This window comes from Hemitrygon akajei, chromosome 20, assembly GCF_048418815.1.
Source record: "Hemitrygon akajei chromosome 20, sHemAka1.3, whole genome shotgun sequence".
Lineage (NCBI taxonomy): Eukaryota > Metazoa > Chordata > Chondrichthyes > Myliobatiformes > Dasyatidae > Hemitrygon > Hemitrygon akajei.
The window spans coordinates 34,082,535-34,106,688 of record NC_133143.1 but is presented as its reverse complement, the minus strand read 5'-3'; the positions used below and the strand labels follow the sequence as shown (position 1 = coordinate 34,106,688).

At 39.9% G+C, this 24,154-nt stretch overlaps 1 protein-coding gene across 1 annotated transcript in view; it reads right to left on the bottom strand.

Annotated features, from left to right (window-relative positions):
* LOC140713713 (aryl hydrocarbon receptor repressor-like) overlaps positions 1 to 24,154 on the bottom strand; it is a 188,081-nt gene that overhangs the window by 146,875 nt on the left and 17,052 nt on the right. Inside the window, 1 exon segment of the mRNA XM_073024128.1 lies at positions 10,674 to 10,855. Coding sequence (XP_072880229.1) covers positions 10,674 to 10,855 — 182 coding nt within the window.

The following is a 24,154-nucleotide window of genomic DNA, read 5'->3' as shown; positions in this document are numbered from 1 at the left end:
GAAAAGTTCATCTTGCATACTGTTCATATAGATAAAATCAGAAAATTCTAGGGAACCTTTCAATAGTCTTATAACAGTGAGGTAGAAGCTGTCCTTGAACCTGGTGGAACATGCTTTTGTCCCTTCTGCCTGATGGGAGAGAGCAGAAGAGAGAACGTCCAGGGTAAGGAGACAGAATCTATGGAGGGGGTGCTGTTTCTACGATGAGCCAAGCTGTGTTCATAACTCCCTGTAATATCTTGCAGTCACATGCAGAACAGTTGCCAGATTGGATGCTTTCTGTGGTGCGTCAGTGGAAATAGTTTGAGGTGTGTTCTGCTGCCTGAGGAAGAAGAGGCACAGCTGAGCTTTCATGATCATGGTGACTGCAGCTGGACGAGGACAAGCTATTGACGCTGCTCACTTCTAAGAACAGAAAGTTCTCAAACCTCTCAACACTGTTGATGTAGACAGAAGTTATACTGAAACTTTATCTAGTTTAATTCAATTTCAGCCAGGAAATTTAGGGATTTGGTAGATATGGAATGGAATTTATGACAGTGAACAGTTTGAGTCCTGAATATTTTGCAGTGGAATTCCAATAATCCAGTACTTTTGGGATTTTAGTGGTGTTGGACTGGCAGATCTCCTGGACTACAGGGTGTAATTTTATTAATGCTGCAAAACACATTTAATTCAACTTTTTTACATGTTTCACAGAATTAAAAAGAATCTTCAATTTATCTTGGTAAGTTAAACAGGGACGCAAGGTTTGGAATCTAAGATGTTTTTCAAGAGAGGATAGAAACAGAATCCTTGTGGGTTGAAAAGGATAGTGGTAAACAGGGTCGTGGAAAGTTAGAGGGGAGCAGTGACAGCCTATTCATGATGAATAGAGCAGGAGTCCAGTGAACTGGAAGAAAATGCAAGAGCCAGGGTCCAGAGAACATGGTAAATATCTCTTGGCAACACACACAAAATGCTGGAGTAACTCAGTAGGCCAAGCAGCATCTAAGAAAAGAATACAGTCAACATTTCAGGCCGAAGCCTTTTGGCAGCACTCTTGGTAACTACCTCTTGGTGAGCCAGATGCTGAGTCACCAGAAGTTCTGAATAATCAGATAGCAGATTATTGAAGTTTAAACCTCTGCTCATCCTAATACTGGATATTGAACAAATTATAAACAGAGGGTCAAGGAGATAGTGCTGAGATAATGGTGCTGGGAATCATCAATGGAAATATGGTATGTAACATTCTCCTTGAACATGCTACACGGGAGCACCATGCAGAGGCGAAAGTGGTTGCTGGAAGCAAGGTTAGATCCTTGGTGAAATCTTAGAATTTGTGCAAATGTTAGTGTGGGCTACCTGATGATCTGTGGGGAGGATAAAACATCAGCACACACTTTAGACTTGAATTTTTACTGCCTGCTCTAATCTCTAGCCTCAGCTTCCCTGATTATTTTTTTCTATTGACATGGATGTTAATTTTCCTTCTATTTGTGACATTATAAGATTACATTTCACTATCACAGCAGTTCAAGAAGTTTTCAATGTAACTGAGACATTTTAACAAGAATCAAGAAAACTAATAGTGACTGCAATCAGCAACCCAGGTAATGAAACTACCAATAAAAGAAATTCTCCTGCCCTCAGCCAGTCTTTCCTAATGATCTTTATCCGACGGCGACATGCGGATGACTGGAATATGCAACCAGTCAGAATGTTACAGTAAATGAAATTAAATAAAACAACCGCTGATACTGGAAACCTAAAATAAACACAATGTGATACTCTTGAAATAGTTCTCTGCTTTAAAACTGAAATCAAAATGGACTAAATGTGAATTAAAAAAAAGGCTAGCTAAATTCAGCTGATGAGGACTTCAATTGTAAGCATCACAACGTACTTGTAATATTTCATTCCATTCTTTGTGCAACTGCAAAAATCATGTTTTTTTTCTATAAAATTATGCATTGAACATCAACTCAGAGTAATGATACAAGAGTGACATATCTTATTGAATCTGGAATGTGATTTAAATGATGTTTAATCACATGTGACATTTAATGACTCCTCAGTTTTGAAAGGCAATTATGCTGCTGCCTTTCTGATGGTGACATTGAGGCAGCCCAATTTCAATCCTGTTAGCATTAACAAAAATTCCACAATTATTATTGTGTCCACTACTTCATCCTGTTCTTAACCTTCTCACCACATGCAATGGATTTATTAATGCTATTTTACTCAATTAAGTTTCTCTGAATGAAAATTCACTCCAGCATTCACTCTGCTAAATGGATAAGTGCTATCTTAAAGATTCTGTTTTATCTACATACCTGAGGAACTGTTTTAATTTAGTTTCAATCATTGAACTAAAATGGCCTGAGAAGATAATTTAATTTTCTGCCCTGGAATAGATTTCCAGGACAGAATGGAAGGCTCTTACCTCGCCAAAACAATGTGCTTCCTCAAGAAATAATGTCCTTTACGCATGTTCAATATCATATGTACTTTCACTTTGCAGAATGATTCAACAAATACTGCTACACACACAAAATGCTGGTGGAACGCTGCTTTCTCTGACGAACACCGTTTCGCTGAACACCTACGCTCGGTCCGCCAGAGAAAGCAGGATCTCCCAGTGGCCACACATCTTAATTCCACGTCCCATTCCCATTCTGATATGTCTATCCATGGTCTCTACTGTCAAGATGAATCCAAACTCAGGTTGGAGGAACAGCACCTTATATTCCGGCTGGGTAGCCTCCAACCTGATGGCATGAACATTGACTTCTCTAACTTCCATTAAGGCCCCTCCCCTTCTTACCCTATCCCTTATTTATTTATTTATCCCCCCCCCCCCCCCTTCCTCTCTCTGGCCCTCTCACAATCACTCCTTGCCTGCTCTCCATCTCCCTCTGGTGCTCCCCTCTCCCTTTCTTTCTCCCTAGGCCTCCCATCCCATGATCCTCCCCCTTCTCCAGCTCTGTATCCCTTTTGCCAATCAACTTTCCAGCTCTTAGCTTTATCCCTACCCCTTCTGCCTTCTCTTATCATTTTGGATCTCCCCCCCCCCCCACTTTCAAATCTCTTACTATCTCTTCTTTCAGTTAGTCCTGACGAAGGGTCTCCACCTCAAACATCAGCTGTACTTCTCCCTATAGATGCTGCCTGGCCTGCTGTATTCCACCAGCATTTTGTGTGTTTTGCTTGAATTTCCAGCATCTGCAGATTTTCTCGTGTTTGCTTCAAGAAGTACTGCTACTGTTTTATTTTAAAAAGATTGGGTCTGTGATTTGAATCTGTTTTTACCAATCTCCATAATGAAGCATTGATTCTATAGCATTAAGAATAGAGCGATAAGTTTAACGATTGTGGTTGTCAGTTCAGGAAAACCAGTAACTTACTCTGTATGGTCTGCATATGACTAATGTTCTCCATTGCATTGAAGGCTCTTAGATGGCATTACTTGAAGAAAAAATAAAGAGGACAGACCACAACCAGCTTCTTAAACTACTTCAGGATGTGGGTATTCGATAAAAGAAAAGTTGAGTAGTTGTTATTCCTTGGAGCATGAAAATCTTTAATTAGTTCCAAATCTCATCTGTTACCCCTTGCTTGTGCAAATATTTCCTTTTGAATGACACATCTCTTGCCACTTTCAGGTACAACATTCTAGATCATTAAGGTTTGTAATGCAAGAAAATATTCTCCTTCTCTTCACCCTGGTTCCTTTGACAATTATATTAAATCTTTAATCTTCGTTAAGTGGTTTCTCTACCCATTTCCAATCAACTACCCCTTGTCTGATGAGAACAAGCCATTTTCTTTAGCCTGACTGTATAGTTGAATCTGGAAATCCCAATTATCTTTTTGGAGATCATCTCCTACACCCACTGAAGGTATTGGATTCTATCCTATATATGCCGTGATTTCACTGATAAAGCAGGAAATTCAGCTAAGAATAGCTGAAGCAAATTATTTACGTTAACACTTGACTGAGAAACCACAGAGGATCAGGGGATAACCATTTGTAAAGGTCATTTACATTTTTAAAAGGTACAAAATAGAATATATTAATTTGGGATTGACTGAAAGTGAAAATTATATAATTTTAGAGTAGATTAATAAAAGAAAAAAAAACTTATTTTTATTATTTTCCCAGGGTTGTGACCTCCAACCTTCCTCTGGAGTTACGAGTCTATTACTCAAGCTGAAACTCCATTGCAGAAGACAGGAAGCACCCTGCCATTGGGGCTACTGTCTTTCAGATAGACGTGGAACCAAGGCCACATCTGCCCTTCCAAGTGGATGTAATGGACCGTAACTTGAAGAACATTTGATGGGTTCTACCCACGTCCTGGCCAAGAATTAACTCTTAACGAACATCTGAAATGGCTGATCCAGTCATTCCTTCTATCACTGTTCCTATGAGGCTACTCTTAACAACCCATTTTCCACATTAAAAAAAACTAAATTTCAGAAAATACTTCTTTATTGTAGAGTACTTCAGCATTTATGGACTTTGTAAAATAAATCATTAATTTCAACTTTTTTATTGTCATAGTATTTATTTTAGCGTTATGCCACTGTTAGGATCATCTAATATTGAAAGCAGTTAAAAGTGGAACTCACCAGCATAAACAAATCAAGACAAGGCAGCTGGTTAATCCGAGAAATAAAGGAGAAGGATATGCTATTGGAGTTTGATGAAAAGCATTGGAAAGAATTTCAAGAGGAATATTAGCAGCATCATCCTACCGACCTGCTGGGACAAATGACCGCTTTCCATGTTAATTCAGAATTTGAATCTCAAAGATAACCTTGAGCTCTGAATGGTTTCTTTCTCTAACCACAAAAAAAAATTCAATTCAAGGGGTTGAAATTGTTTGTGAAAGTGTAGATCAGAGATAGGCAACAGGTGAACATATTCTTTCTTTCTACATTTCAATCAACAGAAGCAAAGGGCAGCTGAACACCACCAAATCTGACCAGCCGGTTCCCATTTTGTGTCTCCAGCAAAGACCAATTTCAAATCCCATCTTGGCCATTGGTACTCTTGGTTTCCAAATCAAATTATTGGTTAGAAAGGTTAATGGGGGTGAAATTAATTCCAATGATAAGTTTATACTTTTTTTGGATTATGCCAGCAGAAGAAAGAGCTTCTGCCAAGTTTTCTTTATCTACATCATTATATAATAACCTTGAAAAAATATGAAGAATAAATCATTCCCTAGATCATCTTATAAATCTTTTATGGTGCCTCTGTTACAATTCAGCCAACAAGTGAATAATATTAACTTCCCTTTTGGAAGAATAACCTGGCAAGTACATTGTTGTGTGTAATTGAGTTCAGAACCATGATTATCTTGTTTCAGATTTATTAACATTGACTTAACAAACACTCAAATCTGACCCTGATTGGACTAAGGTTCCTGAATAAGGCAAGCAGTGTCCCCATGCACCAAATTTCTTCTCCGGCATTGGTATCAAAGCAACTAATTATTTGTGGTTTTGTTTTATACTTAAAACTTCTTCAGTTTCTTTACTTCATTCCCAATGGATTAAGTGAGAAGTGAAATCTCCCAAAATGATCAGTGGTTTCTATTCCTTATCCAAAACATGTTTATATGCAACTCATAATCATGAACTACTATTTAAAAAATGCAATGTTGGATTGTGAAAAGTTGGAGGAATTTTGATGATGAAATTTGTTAAAGATTAAAAACAGCAACAGACACAAAAGGAGGCTGAGATCATTGCTATTTTTTGGCTGAGTCTTCTTGTAATCATTAAGTTAGAGGATACTGGTACTGATTGAATGTAAGCATTTTGGGTATAGTGTCAAAAAATCATGGTAAGTCAATACAGGTTAAAATCACTCTGATGAACTTTCAAAAGGCTATCCTGGTGTATTCATATCCCATTCCAAAAATATGCTTTATGTTACTTCAGAATAAACAGCCGTCATTGCACGCTAAATGCATAAAACATCCTGAGGTTACAAGGAGCTACTAGAACAAGTAAACAAATTGTTAGCAAAAGAAGTAGCTTTTAAAACATATTTAAAAGGAGCAGAGATGATAAGAAAGAGAATATAGAAGGAATTCCAGCAAGAGTACAATCAAATGGTTAGTCATTTGTGGAATTAATGTAAATTGGGAATGTATAAGAGGCCAGAACTGCAGGGATCTTGGAAACTTTTAGGACAGAATGGGGTGTCAGAGTTGAGAACTGGGCTATGGTGTAATTGATAAACAGTGATGGGAAATTTAAATCTGAGATGTTACTGTACTGGGAGACAAAGTATATAGTGGGTGTTAAATGAACGGGACCTGATGGATAGTATTTGGAATACACCCACAAATACTTGTGTTGTATAAGTGTACTCTAATCACAACATCCAGCTGGTCCAGACTCTTAATAAGTCAAACAGAAACCCCTGGTCTGCCAGAAAACTTTCTAGTGATATATATTAATAGATATATGCTAGGTATTATATCAGTTGTATACCCAGTTCCTGACTAACAAGGACCCCCAAGAATTACTGTCACTTAGGAATGGTGAACACCATTCCAATGACAGTTTGGAAACTAGGTCATGAACAGGTAGAAGATTGGAGACAGATTGAAAAGTGAACAAAATTGAGTTGTTCGATTTACTGAATGATTTAGAGAAGTTTTAAAGTATTTAACTGAAATAACATGCCAAGGTGTAGTTTATTATTTACACAAAATAAATGAACTTTTGAAAAACATCAATGCCCCATGATTTAATGAACACTTTTTAATGATTACTTCTGTCATGATATTCAGTGTAATTGTAATAAATGAATGCCCAACTCATCAAAGAAACACCAATGCAGCTAAATTTTCAGTTTATTAAAATCGAAAACATTCAATCAATTGGCCTTTGAATGACTGTTAGTGCGCGCGCGCGCGCACACACACACACACACACACACACACACACACACACACACACACACACACACACACACACACACACACACACACACACACACACACACACACACACACACCCCCCCCCCCCCCCCCCCCCCCCCACCCCGCGATAAACTAAAACAAAATGTCCTGAAGAACTACAACAGGAACGATGGTAAAATGTTTATTTCTAAGAATACAGTCACATATATTCAAGAGTAATATAGAGTGGTGTTGAAGAGATGCAACACACACAAAATGCTGGTGGAACGCAGCAGGCCAGGCAGCATTTTGTCTGTGTTGCTTGAATTTCCAGCATCTGCAGATTTCCTTGTGTTTGCATTGAAGAGATGCAATTTGGTCTGCTGGAATTCTAAGCTAAGTGTAAAGTTCTGGTAGGATTAAGTTTGTAATTATTTAGAGCCCACATACCCCACACTAAAAAAACAGACTATTGACAGGGTGTCTATGAACTGGCTTGTCATTTCTTGTGTTTACCTCTCAGCTTAAATGCACATGTTCATTGCTGATGACCAAGTATTTTCTTAACACTGCTTTAAGTTTGGTGCATTGTCATAGGACTATCTCGGTTAAGTGACGTTAAGAATACCATTGAACAGATGCCCATCTGTCTCCCTTTTAACTGAACATGAGGAGACAGGGAACTCATTGACAGCATTTCCAAGGAATAGAACAAAGAGAAAATTGAGTATAGTGATTTATATCCATGCTTTGTTTATTTTATTTTATTGTTTATTATTTATTGTAATGCCTGCACTGTTTTTGTGCACTTTATACAGTCCAGTGTAGGTCTGTAGTCTAGTGTAGCTTTCTCTGTGTTTTTTTTTATTACGTAGTTCAATCTAGTTGCTTGTACTGTGTCATGTAAACCATGGTCCTGAAAAACGTTGTCTCATTTTTACTATGCACTGTACCAGCAGTTATGGTCGAAATGACAATAAATTTGACTTGACTTGACTTGATTTTCTAAGGTCTTCATGCGTGGAGGAAGATTTGCTGGAGATGCAAAGAAGCACTTCACCAGCATCTAATTCTTTCAGCGGATGAACCATCATAGGCTGTGCAACTATGCAGCAACACAAGTGCTCATATTTCAGCAAAACCGATAAACAGCTGAGTTTTCACTCGATCATTCACAAATCACCGCCCTGAGGCAGGTGACAAAGTTAACTGTGGAGTACATGCATGTTGGGCACAATCTTCTCTGAGCCACACTCATCTTGCAAATATGGACTCCGAGCCCCAGGGGAACATTACCAGAGCAGCAAATGCAGAGGCTTATCAGCAACTTGCTGAAGTATTGTAGGACTTGCATGAACAACCAAAACCTCCATTAAGGCAGAGTTCATGGAGCAGCCTGACTCCAAACATGTGAATAGATGGGAGGGAATGTGAAAGACCTGTTCTTTGGAGCTTTATCAACGCTTGTCATATGGGTTATAGTCCATGCTCACAACGGTGCAAACTCTGATATTATTGTGTCTGTCTCTTTAAATATGCTACTTGTTAGTTTTTCCATGGTCTCGTGACTGTAAGCAGGCTGGCAGGACTGAGGAAAAGATTAAAGCTAAAAGAAGTCATCCCCAGTGTTAATACCACCTTCTATATAATACTCTGTATTCTCCTTCATCTTCCTATAGCTCAGACACCAGTGTAGGTGCTACAGACTTTGTCTGGACCCTTGGCTTCTAAAACTCTGAGATGATGGACCTTGCACATCTCAGCAGTCAAGGCACAGGACTAAACAATCTGTCTCTGCCTTCCAATAATTGTAAAAGAAAGCAGCAAAGAATCCAGTTTAAGGCAAATGGTGATTCATCATAGGAAGGTAAGTAGTTAATTCTGTTATTTATCTATGATTCAGAATACTTATTTATCTGCTCCCACATTCTGAGCTTAGTTTCATTCTGCCTGCTAACCTGTTTCACGGTAAATATCAAAGCATAATCATACCTACTGGGTGAATACGCAGGGGCTGGATGTGCAGTTTAGTGAACTCTTTATGCAAAGTGTAGGACAGCAATTAGTGATACTGGGAGCATTCACCCATCATTTGTTCAAACCAGAATAACCAGTTGAATCATTTGGTGATATCTGAAGATACCCAACAGGCAATGTAGTTTTCTCTCACCTGCAAGTCTTTCAACTGTCCATTACATGCTCAGTGAAACCAGGCTTTACAATTCTGCACACTGATGTTAGCAAGTATGAGAGAGTGCACCTGGACCCATTCAGCACCTGAAGTGCTCTTTCTCTTCCATTTGAATCTGTGATACTCTCTGCATCATGCTAAACTAGACTGCTGCTGTAAACATTGAACCTTTATTGAGATTAGGCAATTTGAATTAAAAAGACAATATCAAGTGCTCCTTAATCTTACTATCTTCGCAACCTCAGGTATGGGGTTGTCAAATTCGACATAATCTACAAATCAAATGAAAATCTCTTCATTCCCATGTAACTGCGATGCTAAACAATAAATTGATCGGCAGTTTAGCTGCCTTAATAATAATTCCATTCAATACCACAGTGACACCCAGTCTATCACAGCTCATTAAACCTGGAGATGGATATGACAGAGAGACATCTCTTCTGTTTCAAACATGACAAAATCTGCAGATGCTGGAAATCCGAAGCAACACACACAAAATGCTGGAGGAACTCAGCAGGCCAGGCAGCATCTGTGGAAAAGAGGGAACAGTCGACGTTTCGGGCCGAGACCCTTCTTCAGGACTGATGAAAGGTTTCGATTACTCTCTTCCAGAGGTGCATCTCTGTTGCATCTCTTCTGTTGTTGCATCCTAACCTGCTTCAGTTCTTGTGTGTTGCTCTTACATCCCAAACAACCAGATAAAAAAGGTTTGCTACACGCCAGACAGCTACTAGCTTTGGCATTTCGACTGGTATCCACTAATCTAGACTTTGATTCTCTCAGCCCTCACAACATCATTTACTCAATAATCAAATCCAGACAATTCATTGAGATTCAAGTTCACACAGTACCAAAAGAGCAACTGACCAACAAGGAGATGACAGGACCGCATTATAGGGCTATAGACAGAAACACCCAGAAAACCAGAATGACTGTTAGAATAAGAAATTGTTTCAAACGTTTGGTTTAAAAAAAAACTTGCATTTACAGAGTTCCATTAATGTAAAACAACCCAGGTTGCTTAACAGGAACACAATCAACACAACTTAATACTAATTCATATAAGGAGACATGAGGATATGTGATTTGAGTTAAAAAGAGAGAGGCGATTTATTGTGTAGACAGAGTACAAGAGTCAGTTTACATTGGGAAACTAAAGGCAACATTCATAAAAATTTGAAACACAAGAGGCCACATTTGCAGGAACGCAGAGAGCTGTAGGAATTGAGGAGGCTGTGCTGATAAGGTGCAGCAGGAATATGGAAAGAATCAAAAGTAAAGCTGAGAATTTTGACATTGAAGCTCAAGCCAAATTCTAAAGGAAAATCAAGTGCAAAGGAAAGAACTGAAACCTCTGCCTCAAAGATGATAGGAAAAATATGTATTCAATGAAACAAAAAGATGCATTTTACTAGATAAATATTGCAAAGCAACAACTTCAAAGATCAAAATCAGATGAAAACCTAAATTGAAATTGAAATATGAGAACCCACCAGCAGAAACAAGGCAAGCTGGATCTGGAACAACTCTGTATTAAGTGAGTATTATACTCATAGTTTGTTAAATGCACCTACCTTGGAAAAAGCTCTTTACTCGAAGGTAGCTGACACTCAGGCGAAGAACTGAAAGTTTATCCAATTTGGAAATAATATCAGGTGAAAATGGCAGGAGACTGGCCAGGTGGTCTAACTCAGCGTTCAGACGATCTCGATGTCTCTTGGATGGATTAGACTTCACACTGGTCGGTGTTGACTTGCTGTTTAAAACATGACGGAAAGAGCAATGGTTACTTGGAGAATGCAACTGCCTTATAAAGTGATTGAAGGCTAAAACATAAATCTAGGTGCTAAAAAGCTTGTTGATTGTCATAAGCAAGGTGCTTGCTTGCTGAAAATAGTGTCATCAGTGTTTCTACATTATGACTACATTGAAGGTACTGGGATTAGGGAAAATGAAGGTTAAATTTTAGAGGGGTTACTAAGTAAAAAACAATTGGTAGAGGTTCATAGATGACATAAATTTGCATCACATTTCCAAATTCTCCTGTTAGTTTGCTAAGACAAAAACACCTCATCTTGTCAGATAATTCATTTCTACTCTTGTTCAGTTCTAAACCCCTTTTAGCCTTTAACTTTATCTCTCACTTAATTTCTCCTTTCCTTTAAACAATCCCAGACTTTCTGCTCAACCCTTGCTGATCTCCAGCTCTGCATTTATTTAAGAAAATGGTTAGCCTCAGCAGAGTTCCACTATAGAGTCACTAACAGCAAGGCAGCAGGCATTTTGACTGCTAGACTGTTGCTGTGAAATTTAGTAGCATTCCAGGTGTAAGGTAGTATATACTACTAAACTGGCTTTTTTCACTTAAAGCCTTTCCTTCACTTTCAAAGGAATCAGCTAGGTTTGTGTCTGAGTTGTGCTCAGAAGAAGAGTCATACTGAGTACACAGAGCATTGAGGATTAGAAAGAGAACTTGGTCCAATTGTTTGGTAGAAATGAAAACTGACTGAAAGATGGATAGGCTGTGAAGGGAAGGGGACTAGGGTCAATAGTCAAGGGCTAAAACTGGTAGACAGGCAGTTAGGTTGGCTTTGTATGGAATAGCCGTCAATGGCTGCAACCCTGTAATCTTGGGAGTGCAGAACAAGTGGCTGGGATGGGAATCGTATTATGTCAGCAGACTGTTAGGCAAGGGTATAGGATTGGTCAAGAGTGGGAGTGAGTGGAGTCTTCCCAGCACCTTCGTTAATGGAGATCCAACTGAGTAGGTTCTTTGGAGGCATTCTATATCAGATGAGGAAGGTCCACGTAAATCCAAACTGAATTGAGATTGTATCCAGGCAAATAGACATATCTAACTATAGAACCAGCTATATATAGATTTATAGAAGAACTTTGATAAGGCGTCTTAAGGCTTTCAATCTTATTACTTGAATAACCAAAACCAAAGCACATGGACAGTATTGTACAGGCGTGTACTGAGAATTGGTTATTGGGCGGTAAATGACTCATTTAACTTGAGTACATTCAAAGCTCAAAGTTCAAAGTAAATTCATTAGCTAAGTACAGTGCCTATAAAAAGTATTCCCCCCCCCCCCCCCTCGGAAGTTTTCAGGTTTTATTGTTTTACAACATTGAATCACAGTAGATTTAATTTGGCTTTTTTGACATTGACCAACAGAAAAAGACTCTTGTGTTAAAGTGAAAACAGATTTCTACAAAGTGATCCAAATTAATTACAAATATAAAACCCAAAATAATTGATTGCATAAGTATTCACCCCCTTCAAGTCAGTATTTAGTAGATGCACCTTTGGCAGCAATTCCAGCCTGAAGTCTGTGTGGGTAGATCTCCATCAGCTTTGCACATCTGGACACTGCAATGTTGCCTGCATTCCTCTTTACAAAATGGCTCAATCTGTCAGATTGCATGGGGATCGTGACTGAACAGTCCTTTTCAAGTCCAGCCTCAAATTCTCAATTGGATTGAGATCTGGACACTGACTTGGCCACTTCAGGACATTAACTTTGTTGTTAAGCCATTCCTATGTAGCTTTGGCTTTATGCTTGGGGTCATTGACTTGCTGGAAAACAGATCTTCTCCCAAGTCGCAGTTCTCTTGCAGACTGCAAGCGATTTTCCTCCAGGATTTCTCTGTATTTTGCTGCATTCATTTTACCTTCTACCTTCACAAGCCTTCCAGGACCTGCTGCAGTGAAGCATCTCCAGTGCATGATGCGGCCACCACCATGCTTCACGGAAGGGATGGTGTGTTTTTGATGATGTGAGGTGTTTGGCTTACATCAAATGTAGCCTTTAGTCTGATGGCCAAATGTTGTTTCATCAGACCATACATGGAACCTTTTTCCAGCTGACTTCAGAGTCTCCCACAAGCCTTCTGGTAAACTCCAGCTGAGATTTCATGTGAATTTTTCCAGCAATGGTTTTCTCTTTGCCACTCTCCCATAAAGCTGCGACTGGTGAAGCACCCGGGCAACAGTTGTTGTATGCACAGTCTCTCCCATCTCAGCACTGAAGCTTATAACTCCTCCAGAGTTGTCATAGATTTCTTGCTGGCCTCCCTCACTAGGTCCTTCTTGCACAGTCACTCAGTTTTTGAGGATGGCCTGCTCTAGACAGATTTAGAGCTGTGCCACACTCTCTCCAGTTTTGATGACTGACTTAATTGAACTCCAAGGGATATTCAGTGACTTGGAAATTTTCTTGTATTCATCTCCTGACTTGTGCTTTTCAATAACCTTTTTGCAGAGTTGCTTGGAGTGCACTTTTGTCTTCATGGCATAGTTTTTGTCAAGATACTGATTCACCAGCAGTTGGACCTTCCAGATAGAGGTGTATTTTTACTACAATCTATTGAAACACTTTGACTGCACACGATGATCTCCATTTAACTAATTGTGTGACTTCTAAAACCAATTAGCTGCACCAGTGATGATTTGGTGTCATACTAAAGGGGGTGGATGCCTATGCAATCAATTATGTTGTGTTTTATATTTGTAATTAATTTAGGTCACCTTATAGAGATCTGCTTTCACTTTTACGCGAAGAGTCTTTTTCTGTTGATCTGCATCAAAAAAGCCAAATTAAATCCATTGTGATTCAATGTTGTAAGACAATAGAACATGTAAACTTCTGGGGGTGGGGGGAGAATACTTTTTATAGGCACTGTACATATATGTCACCATATACAACCCTGAGATTCAATTTCTTGTCGGCATACTCAATAAATCCAATAACCATAATAGAATCAATGAAAGACCACACCAACATGGTGGCCAACCGGTGTGCAAAGGTCAACAAATAGAAAATACAAAAAGAAACTAATAATAATAAGTAAATATGCAACAAATATTGAGAACATGAGCTGAAGAGTCCTCGAAAGTGAGTTGTGAGATGTTGCAGAAATTTATGCTGCGGCCCAGCCTATTCAAAATTCCTTTATTTTTGATAAGATATGGTATGCTGAAGATAAAATGTTAGATTGCTTTGTGACTGTGAACAGGAATAGAGAGCTTTCAAGGGGATATAGGGAGGTTAAAAGAATAACTGAAAAAATAGCATTTAGAATGTAATGTAGAAAATGTGAGGCCATCAATTTCCATAGAAAAGGATTAAATTTTGGAATATTTTATAAATGGTGAGGGATTGAAAAACTTCAGTTTTCACAGGACTTGAGCTGCCTTTATGCATGAGCTATTGAAAGTCAACATACAAAATTTCTACAGGATTTGACATAGTAGCTGAGATTACTGCTGGGCAGAGCAGGGTACAGCTTTCAAGTTCAGGATGGTGTGAAATGTCTTCTCTAGAGAAAAGCAATTCTTTGGAACTTGAAAGAGGGTTGTGGGGGGCTCAGTTCCAGAATATATTCAAGACAAGGGATAGAAGGCTTTTTGCATATTAAAGGAATCAATGAGTTAGTGGTATTGAGGTAAAAGATCTGCCATAATTTTACAGAATGGTGGAATAAATCTGAAGAGCCAAATGACCCACTGTTGCTTGTACTTAGATCATTCTTATGAAGCTTTACAAACATTGTGAAAGTTTAATTTTGCACATGTTTTGAAGATATACAGAATTAAATTTTAAACAAGTAGATTCCGACTGTTTGATGCATGACTTTAAATGCCTCTGCATATGTCCAGGTTCTTCTCTATATTAGTGTATCAAATACAGGGGAATGAGAAAGGTTGGTGGGGGGGGGGGGGGTAGTTGCAGAGTAATTACCAGCCTCCTCTACTGCCACATTGAAGCTAAACTTAGATTGGAGGTACAACAACTCCAATTCCAACTGGGTAACCTCCATCCTGATGGCATGAATGACAATTTTTCTAACTTCTGGCATTTACTGCTCCCTCCCCACACCCCTCTTTATTCCCTTCCCCATCCTCTCTTTTTCTATTTCCCATCTGGTTGTCCCCTCACCCTTTTTTTACTCTGCCCCTGCCCTCATGACCTGCCCCATCACCTCTTCATTCTCTTTTTTTCCATGATCCACTGTCCTCTGCTGTTAGATTCCCACTTCTTCAGCCCTTTACTTCTTCCACCCATCACCTTCCAGCTTGTTACATCATCCTTTCCCCCATCTACCACCTTCACCCTCAACTGGTCTCACCTCTCACCTACCAGTTTATACACCTCACCTTCTCAGCTGGATTCTGTTCCCTTTCTTTCCAGTCCTGATGAAGGGTCTGAGCCCAAAACATCGACGATTCCTCTCAATAGATGCTACCTGACCTGATTTCTTGCAGCATTTTGTGTGTATTGCATAGAGCCATAGATCTGTCCAGCACAGACAAAGACCTTCAACCTACTATGTACATGCTGAACATTTTGGCTATCTTCATTAATCTTATTTGCTCACATTAGATCTGTCTCCTATGGTGCCTTGCCTATTCAAGAGACTATCTAAATATCTCTACGAAGGAAAATGTCATTTGTCTGTATCTCATTAACCTCAACAAGATAGTGAAGATCAAAATCAACTTCAATAGCTGTGTCACAAAAAAACTTGACATGTATCTCAAAAATAGGATAGTGAGAGCACTCAAAAAACTATTGCCTCAGATTGCAGGGAATGAACAAGAGAACAGGTTCTTCACTACATAGCCTAGTATTTAAAAGGTACTTAAGCAGGTCTTCATAATCTGTAGATTCCATCTCTGGATGATACCACACAAAAGAGCAAGGTAAGTGTTAACAGACAAAGTAGACTTCAACAGCACTATACCTGTTGATAGTAGACTCCACCAGCTGCAACCTTTGGAGTGCTACACAATGTACCCAAGTCACTCTGTGGGCTGAACCAGTCTACATGCATAAAGTTAAACAGCCGAGTTGGCATCATATAGTAGATGGTTATCTTTCTATCATGGGATGAAAGAACCAACTTCAGATGAAAAGGACTTTATTCTGGTTCCCCTCTTACTCCTCTTCTCCTCTCCGGCATATCATCTCCCTCTGGTGACCCTCCTCCTTCCCTTTCTCCCAAGGTCTACTCTCCTCTCCTATCAGATTCCTTTTTCTTCAGCTCTTCACTTTTTCCACCTATCAGCTCTCAGCTTCTTACTTCACCCCCCCCCCCCCCATGCCCCACCAACCCACCTTCCAGGCTTCACCTATCACCAGCGAGCTTATACTGCTATTCGTCTTCCCACCTTCTTACTCTGGATTCTTCCCCCTTCCTTTCCCATCCTGATGAAGGGCATTGGCTTAAAACATCAACTGCGTATTCCTTTCCATTGACGCTGCCTGACTCGTGGAGTTCTACCAGCATTTTGTGTTACTCCAGATTTCCAATATCTGCAGCATCTCTTGTGTTTGTAACTTGTATTAACATACAGTAGAATCTCACACGAGTGCAGGGGCTGTCAAAGGATGCTACAGACCAAAAAGTACTTTTCAAACGTCACCATGTTGACAGTACTGGTTTAAGATTTAGCTGTCTAGCTCTATCACTACCCTGATAGTTGCTCTGTGGCAGACTGAAGGCTAGCATCCAGCTTTCCTGACATTGCTGCCCAGGATCATTCTTTTCTGGGTCGTGTTTGTAAGACATAAACCCGTAAATGAGATCGGCAGGAGTATTATATTTTCTATACGTGCACTGTTACAAGAATAAATGAACAAGTTAGCAATAGTTCACTCTGGTAGCTCATCTTAACACAGTATAAAAAAACACTAATTCACTTTGCTGTTCCTGCAATACAGGAAAGTTGTAAACCCCTGGACTGCTTTGTTTCTTCTTGGTTTCTGTGATCAGACTTTAGAGAGCTACTTTATATCAGTAAACCACATAGATCAAAAGAAATTTTCAAATCTTTTCCAGAAAATATGAAGTATCATTATAATCAGCATGCACTGTAACAGTCTGCCTACCGACTATATGGATGATAAAGGAAAACAGCTAGGCATCGTGCATTGAGCTGTTTGATATGGTGAGGTGGGAGCACACTTCAGATGTGTCTAAAGGTGTAGAGTTTGATCCTAATTCCAGAGACCTGAGCATATAGTCCTGCTGACACTCAGTGCAGTATGAAGGTGTTGACTATTTCAGCAATATACGCCCTTCAACCAGCACCAGTCTATTAGGTTTAAGTGTTGCAATTCAATCTGAATGGAAAACAAAAAATTACAATTCAGGACTTTCTACAAGTTGCACAAGACCTGTGATTTTCCTCTTAACTCTGTCATCACACAGGAGCAGTGGAATGCAGGCTGAGTTCTGACTCTGGGATTTTTCTTCCTGTGGATACGTACCTGATACTTGCTAAAGCAGACCCTCATGATGCTAGTGAAGCCTCGGCCACTGGGAGCGAGCCGATCTCAAGCTGTGGTGTCATCTTCAGAAAAACCCAGCTCAATTAAATCTTCTTCAAGCACAGCCCAGCCCACACCACAAAGCCCTAGAAGATGACCCTCCCCCACCCTAAGAGCACCCTCCTCCTCTGGCCCTCCCAGCCCAGCCATCCCAGGTGGGTCAGCCAGCTAAAAATCTGCTGATCCAATTAACTTCAGCCACCCCACTTCCAATTCTACATGTGTAATGCTGTGGACTTTGGAGATGTTGCAAATTAGTGTGTGATTTTCCTCTTGGTTCCTCATTGCCTTAAATGCTGGAAGAAACTGAAAACGTGGGCAATATCCAACATATTTGTCACGTGCCTTAAGCTTTTGTGTGCACTGGTGGGCTGTGTGGACCACTCGTGTGGAAGCAGGTCAACACACCTTGCCCATAAGAGCACAAGTAGCAGAAGTCACCTCGAGTCTGTCTCACAGTTCAGTATGATCATGTGTCATTTTCTTCTCCCCTTATTGCTTCTTTTTACCTTCTTTAGTTTTTTTAAGTTTCCCAATACTCCATCTTCCATGTAGGTTTTGCAGTACTGAATGCCATTCTTTTGCTTCTATACTGTCGTTGACTTCTCTTGTCAGCTTCAGTTTCCTTATCCTCCCTTTAGAACGCTTCTTCTGCTTTGGGATGAATTGATCCAGTGTTTTCCAAATTACTCAAAGTTCAAAGTAAATTGTTTTATCAAAGTATGTATATGTCGCCATATACAACTTGAGATTCATTTTCTTGTGGGCATACTCAATAAATCTATAGAATAATAACCATCAGTGAAAGACTGCCCAATTTGGGCATTAAACCAAAGTGCAGAAGACAACAAACTGTGCAAATACAAAAAGAAAGAAATGATTATAATAAATAAATAAGCAATAAATATTGAGACATGAGAAGACGATGAAAGCGAGTCCATTGATTGTGGGAATATTTCAATGATGGGGCAAGTGAAGTGGAGTGAAATTTTCCCCTTTAGTTCAAGAGCCTGATGCCCGAGGGGTAGTATTAGTTCCTGAACCTGGTGGTGCAAGCCCTGAGGCTCTTGTACCTTCTTCCTGATGGCAGCAGCGAGAAGAGAGCATGTTCTGGGTGGTAAGGTCCCTGATGATGCATGCTACTCACCTGCGACAGCATTTCATGTTGATGTGCTCAATGGTTACCCCCAGAAAATCCTGCCATTGCCACTCTATCATCAGCCCTGCTTGAGTCTGCTTCTAATCAACTTTGGCCAGCTTCTCTCTCATGCTTCTGGAGTTATCTTTATTCAATTATAGTATCAATTCATCTAATGTTACCTTCTCCCTCTTAAACCACACGGTGAATTCTATCATCTTGAGGTCTCTGCCTCCTCTGTGTTTCTTTACCGTAAGCTCTCTAATCAAATATGGTTTGTTAAAGAACACCCAATCCAGAATTGCCTTATGCCTGGTAGGCTTAATTATACTTCTCTAAAAAACCATCACAAATACCTTCTCTTCTGATCTAGTGCCATCCTGATTTTCTCGGTCTATCTGTATATTTAAGTCTCCCCGACCATTGTATCATTTCCTTTTTTATGTGCCTTTTTTTTAAAATCTCCTGTTGTAATTTGTATACCACATCCTGGCTACTGTTCAGAGGCTTGTATATAATCTCCCATCAGGGTCCTTTTACCCTCTTAACTCTACCCACAAGGACTCTACATCTTCTGATCCTATTCATATCTTGCTAAGGATATGATTTAATTTTTCACCACCAGAGCCATCCCACCCCCTCTACGCACCCGCCTGTCTTCTCAATAGGATATATGTCCTTGGATGTTTAGCTCTGTTGGATCCTGACATTGTTGTGATCCAGAGGTTGGGAAATCAAGAATGAGGAATAAAACTTGTTGCTTACAGCCATTATATTATGTGTTACAAAAGGAATGAATAAAAAGAAAAGGAGAGAACAAACAAGTAGCGGTCATCATATGCACAAATACCTAGCTCCGACTGAAAAGGCAACAGTGTTTCACTGATGGAATTAACCTACAAAAAGCCAGATTCAACTTGTGAGACACCTACTGCAGAAACTTAAGGAACTTCTTGAAAATGTCAGAAGCAGCTATACTACAATTACTGAAAAATTCAATGAACATCTACACAAGTATAGGTGAAGCAAATATATGAGTTAAACTACAAGAAAAATACAGTAAAAGTACCATTCTACGCCCTAATTTAACAGCTCCCTAGCTCGGATCTTCTTTCAGCCACAGCTCTGTGCTGCGAATAATGTCGCAACTCTGATTGTTAAATGTACTATAAGCTCCTGTACCTTGTTTCATGTGCTGTGTGCATTCACATATAACATGTTTAGTCCTGTATTTACCACCCCCCTTATCAAATTTGTCTCTGTGTTCTCTGAAGTTAAATTCTTATCCTTTTCCAGAGGAGACTTCAGTGACCTCACCTGCAATCTCTTTCCCTTTATCTGTTTATTTCCCAATCTGTCGAACCCAGCCTCTTTCTGTTTAGTTTAAACTCATATCCACAGCTCTGCTTAGGCGATTCACTAAGACCCTGGTGTGATTGTATTGGGTTCCTTGTCCACAAAGCCCTAAACCCAAAAGAAGATTTAACACCCTATCTGATATAGATGTCTACAGGTACCATTACTATAGAGGGTACCTGTAGGCATATACTTTTCAGGACTCACTTCCCTGTCTAGTCTCTGTGGCGAGGCATACCTGCCAATACCCAATGCCAATGCCCCTTCCTTACCAAGGAGGAGGTACTTCCAGCTAAAGAACTAGTGTAAATACGAATTATTATATTTTTAATGATACATATTTAAATTTAGACAAATATAGTAGCTCTTAACACACATTCAACACTCACAGAGGATTCATAATTTATAATAGATTTTTAAGTTACAAAAAAGTTATAAGCTACGAAGTGTTTCCAAACACAGGAAGAGTTTCCAAACTCATATGAACTAAAAGAACGAGTTGCAGATGGAGTCATCCATCTCACAAACCAAGACTGAGGAATGAATTCTAATTCTTCTTTCTGTCACCTCATTTTTCTGTCATTCTTGTCATTCCCAACAATCCCCAGTGCTTCCCAATATCTGTATTGCTTTCTGCTGGATGACATCATCTGCATATCATGTTTTCCAGATACCTTTTACTGGGACAAAGTAATTTCCTCAGATAGTCTAAAATAGGGGTTCCCAACCCGGTGTCCAGGGACTCCTCGCTTAATGGTAGGGCTCCATGGCATAAAAAAGGTTGGAACTCCTGGTCTAAAAGTTTCTGAAGACAATGGTGCAAATAACAGCTGTAGTTGCCTGTTTTACTATAACCCCATTGTGTTGTGTTTGGCTAATGCAGACAGGAACCCTCATGGTCACTTCACTTTGCAAACCACATTTCTTAGCAGCCAGCCCAGGTACCCTTGTCACTTCAAACCTATTACTTCTGCAATTTATATTAAGGACTGAAGACTGGTTCTTGTTTACAACCAGAAGCTGAGCAAGGAATATTTTTTAGAAGTTTAATTTTGTAACACGCAGCTCCAACCCTTTGTAAAGTTCATGCTGCTGTAGTAGGCACTGGAAAGCAAATATCCAATGCGTCGGTCCCAGCTTTGCTCAGGTCAAGATCATCCCATCAGACAACTCCCTGCTTCCCCAATATTGGTCCCAATGTCCCAAGAATCTAAACAGACTTCTCCCACATCAATCTTTGAGCTATACATTTTGCTTTCGGAGCCTATTGCTGCTGTGCCAATTTGCACAATCCAGAAATTACTATTTATTTGGTTCTGTTTTTTTAATTTTGTCGCTAGCTGCTTAATTCCCTTAGCAGAATCCTTTTCATTTTCCTATCTATTGGTACTCACATGGACCACAACAAATGGATCTTTCCCCTCATCCTTCAAATTCCTCTGTAGGTCAGAGAAGATGTTCCAAACCTGAGCATCGGACAGGCAACACAACCTTCAGGGCTGTTGATCCTTGAGACAGAGAATTGAGTCTACTCCCTGACTTCCCTCCAGCATCTCGAATGGCTCCTGAACCATGGTGCCATCAAAAGAGATAGTGGAATGAATTGGAAAGTTTTTGAAGTACTTTACACAGGATTAATAGAATAAGAAAAAAAGGAGCAGGAAAAATGCACTCAGCTTGTTGATCCTGAACCCACATTCTGTTAGATCCTACCTGATCTGCCTCTCGGACTAACTTACCCATCCTGGTTCAGTTATTCTCAATATCCACATCTAACATAAATCTGTTAATCCTACATTACTTGCTAGGAAAGAAAATGCCTCACAGATACCAGTTTGAGAACACATTGGGAGGGAACAGTTCAGAAAAGGCTTTAAGGAAGAGACTTTCATTTTAATTGCTATTGTTTTACATGATTGTTTCAGTAAAGTTAGCCTGAACAGTTTTAACTGTACTGTAAGGGTTCAAATCAGAGATATCCAAAGAAAGTTTTCTTACTCTCCCGATTTCAAAATCCCAAGTCCCAAAATAACATGTTTCAAAGGTAAGATAACGCTCTAAGTAAGAAGTCATTACATTTTACTTGGGGTATAGAGTGGGAGATGTAAGAAAGGAAGCTGCTAGACATATGAAAACTTAAATGGCGAATTATTATCACTTGGGGAAACAACCCACTCTATAGTCAATGTATACTCAAGTCCAAACCATCGTCAGTGTTGAGGAGGGCGAAAAGTATTATGAATATATATATTTTATGAACCTTTATATAAACATTTGGAAGTAATTCAAGCTGATATTTGAAAATAAGGAAACAAAGATTAGATGACAAATGCTTTTGTCTATCATGTTTAATTATTTAAAAACACGGTACTTGTTTTATAATCTCTTAACGATGTGGGATTGGCTCAGAGCTTATGAGTCAACTAAGTTCAACTAAGGAATGTTACCTGGAACCAAGAAAATTGTCCTGCCAATGAAATCTCCGTATCTGTTACCATGGGGTGTGGGAATATAATATTAAAAGTGGTATTAGGAATTGATCCAAAGTATCAGGTATCCATCCCATTCCTCCAAGTGGATGAACTCCACAATCACTGCTGAACCTGCAGTGGAGATTTGTCCTTTGAACGTCGGTTGAGTTTCGAAGTAGAAGATTGCAGCCATGCACTGACTTTGTATATTGACACTATTTACAAAGGTATCAGATTATCTATGAATTACTCAACACAAGGTGATAACAATCTTTATAAATTAGATACTTTTCAATAACCTAGAATTTGCAAAGGATTTTTTAAAAAACACTGTTAAATCTAGGCCAAGGTATCAAATCTGCACCAAGACATTCTGAAGTTAAGACTACAACATGTAAAGAAATAATTTGCGTACAAGGGAAACATTCACTGTGTTGGAGCTTGGTAGACATAAATATGAAAAGAATTTTTACTTCTTGTTCCTGGAATATGAAGTACAGCAATGAGTTCTATAATGACCATCTACTGCTAAACGGTGGTAAAAAATAGGAAGAATATATTCTCACTTTCTATTATCCGCAGATGCATAAAGCTGGACTGACTCTAATTTGCCACTATCCATAATTCAGCAATAAAATGCAAGTTCCCTCAAGCACTGGAATAAACATTTTCCTGTAATTTCTTGGAATCTGGTGGGTGAGTTTCTAGATGTCATGATTTTGTGAACATACTAGGAATAGGTGTATGCCTTATTAGAGCCAACATGATATGAGATTTGGCAAAAAAGGAAACACGAGGAAATCTGCAGATGCTGGAAATTCAAACAACAACACACACAAAATGCTGGTGGAACACAGCGGGCCAGGCAGCATTGATAGGGAGAAGCGCTGTCGACGTTTCGGGCCGAGACCCTTCGTCAGGACTAACCGAAAGGAAAGATAGTAAGAGATTTGAAAGTAGTGGGGAGAGGGGGAAATGCGAAATGATAGGAGAAGACCGGAGGGGGTGGGATGAAGCTAAGAGCTGGAAAGGTGATTGGCGAAAGTGATACAGAGCTGGAGAAGGGAAAGGATCATGGGATGGGAGGTCTCAGGAGAAAGAAAGGAGGGGGGGAAGCACCAGAGGGAGATGGTGAACAGGCAAACAACTAAATATGTTAGGGATGGAGTAAGAAAGGGAGGAGGGGCATTAACGGAAGTTAGAGAAGTCAATGTTCATGCCATCAGGTTGGAGGCTACCCAGCCGGTATATAAGATGTTGTTCCTCCAACCTGAGTTTGGATTCATTTTGACAATAGAGGAGGCCATGGATAGACATATCAGAATGGGAATGGGACGTGGAATTAAAATGTGCGGCCACTGGGAGATCCTGCTTTTTCTGGCGGACCAAGCATAGGTATTCAGCCAAACAGTCTCCCAGTCTGCGTCGGGTCTCACCAATACATAAAAGGCCACACCGGGAGCACTGGACGCAGTACACCACACAAGCCAACTCACAGGTGAAGTGTCGCCTCACCTGGAGGGACTGACTGGGGCCCTGAATGGTGGTGAGGGAGGAAGTGTAAGGGCAGGTGTAGCACTTGTTCCGCTTACAAGGATAAGTGCCAGGAGGGAGATCGGTGGGAAGGGATCGGGGGGACGAGTGGACAAGGGAGTCGCGTAGGGAGTGATCCCTGCGGAAAGCAGAAAGGGGGGGGGAGGGAAAAATGTGTTTGGTAGTGGGATCCCGTTGGAGGTGGCGGAAGTTACGGA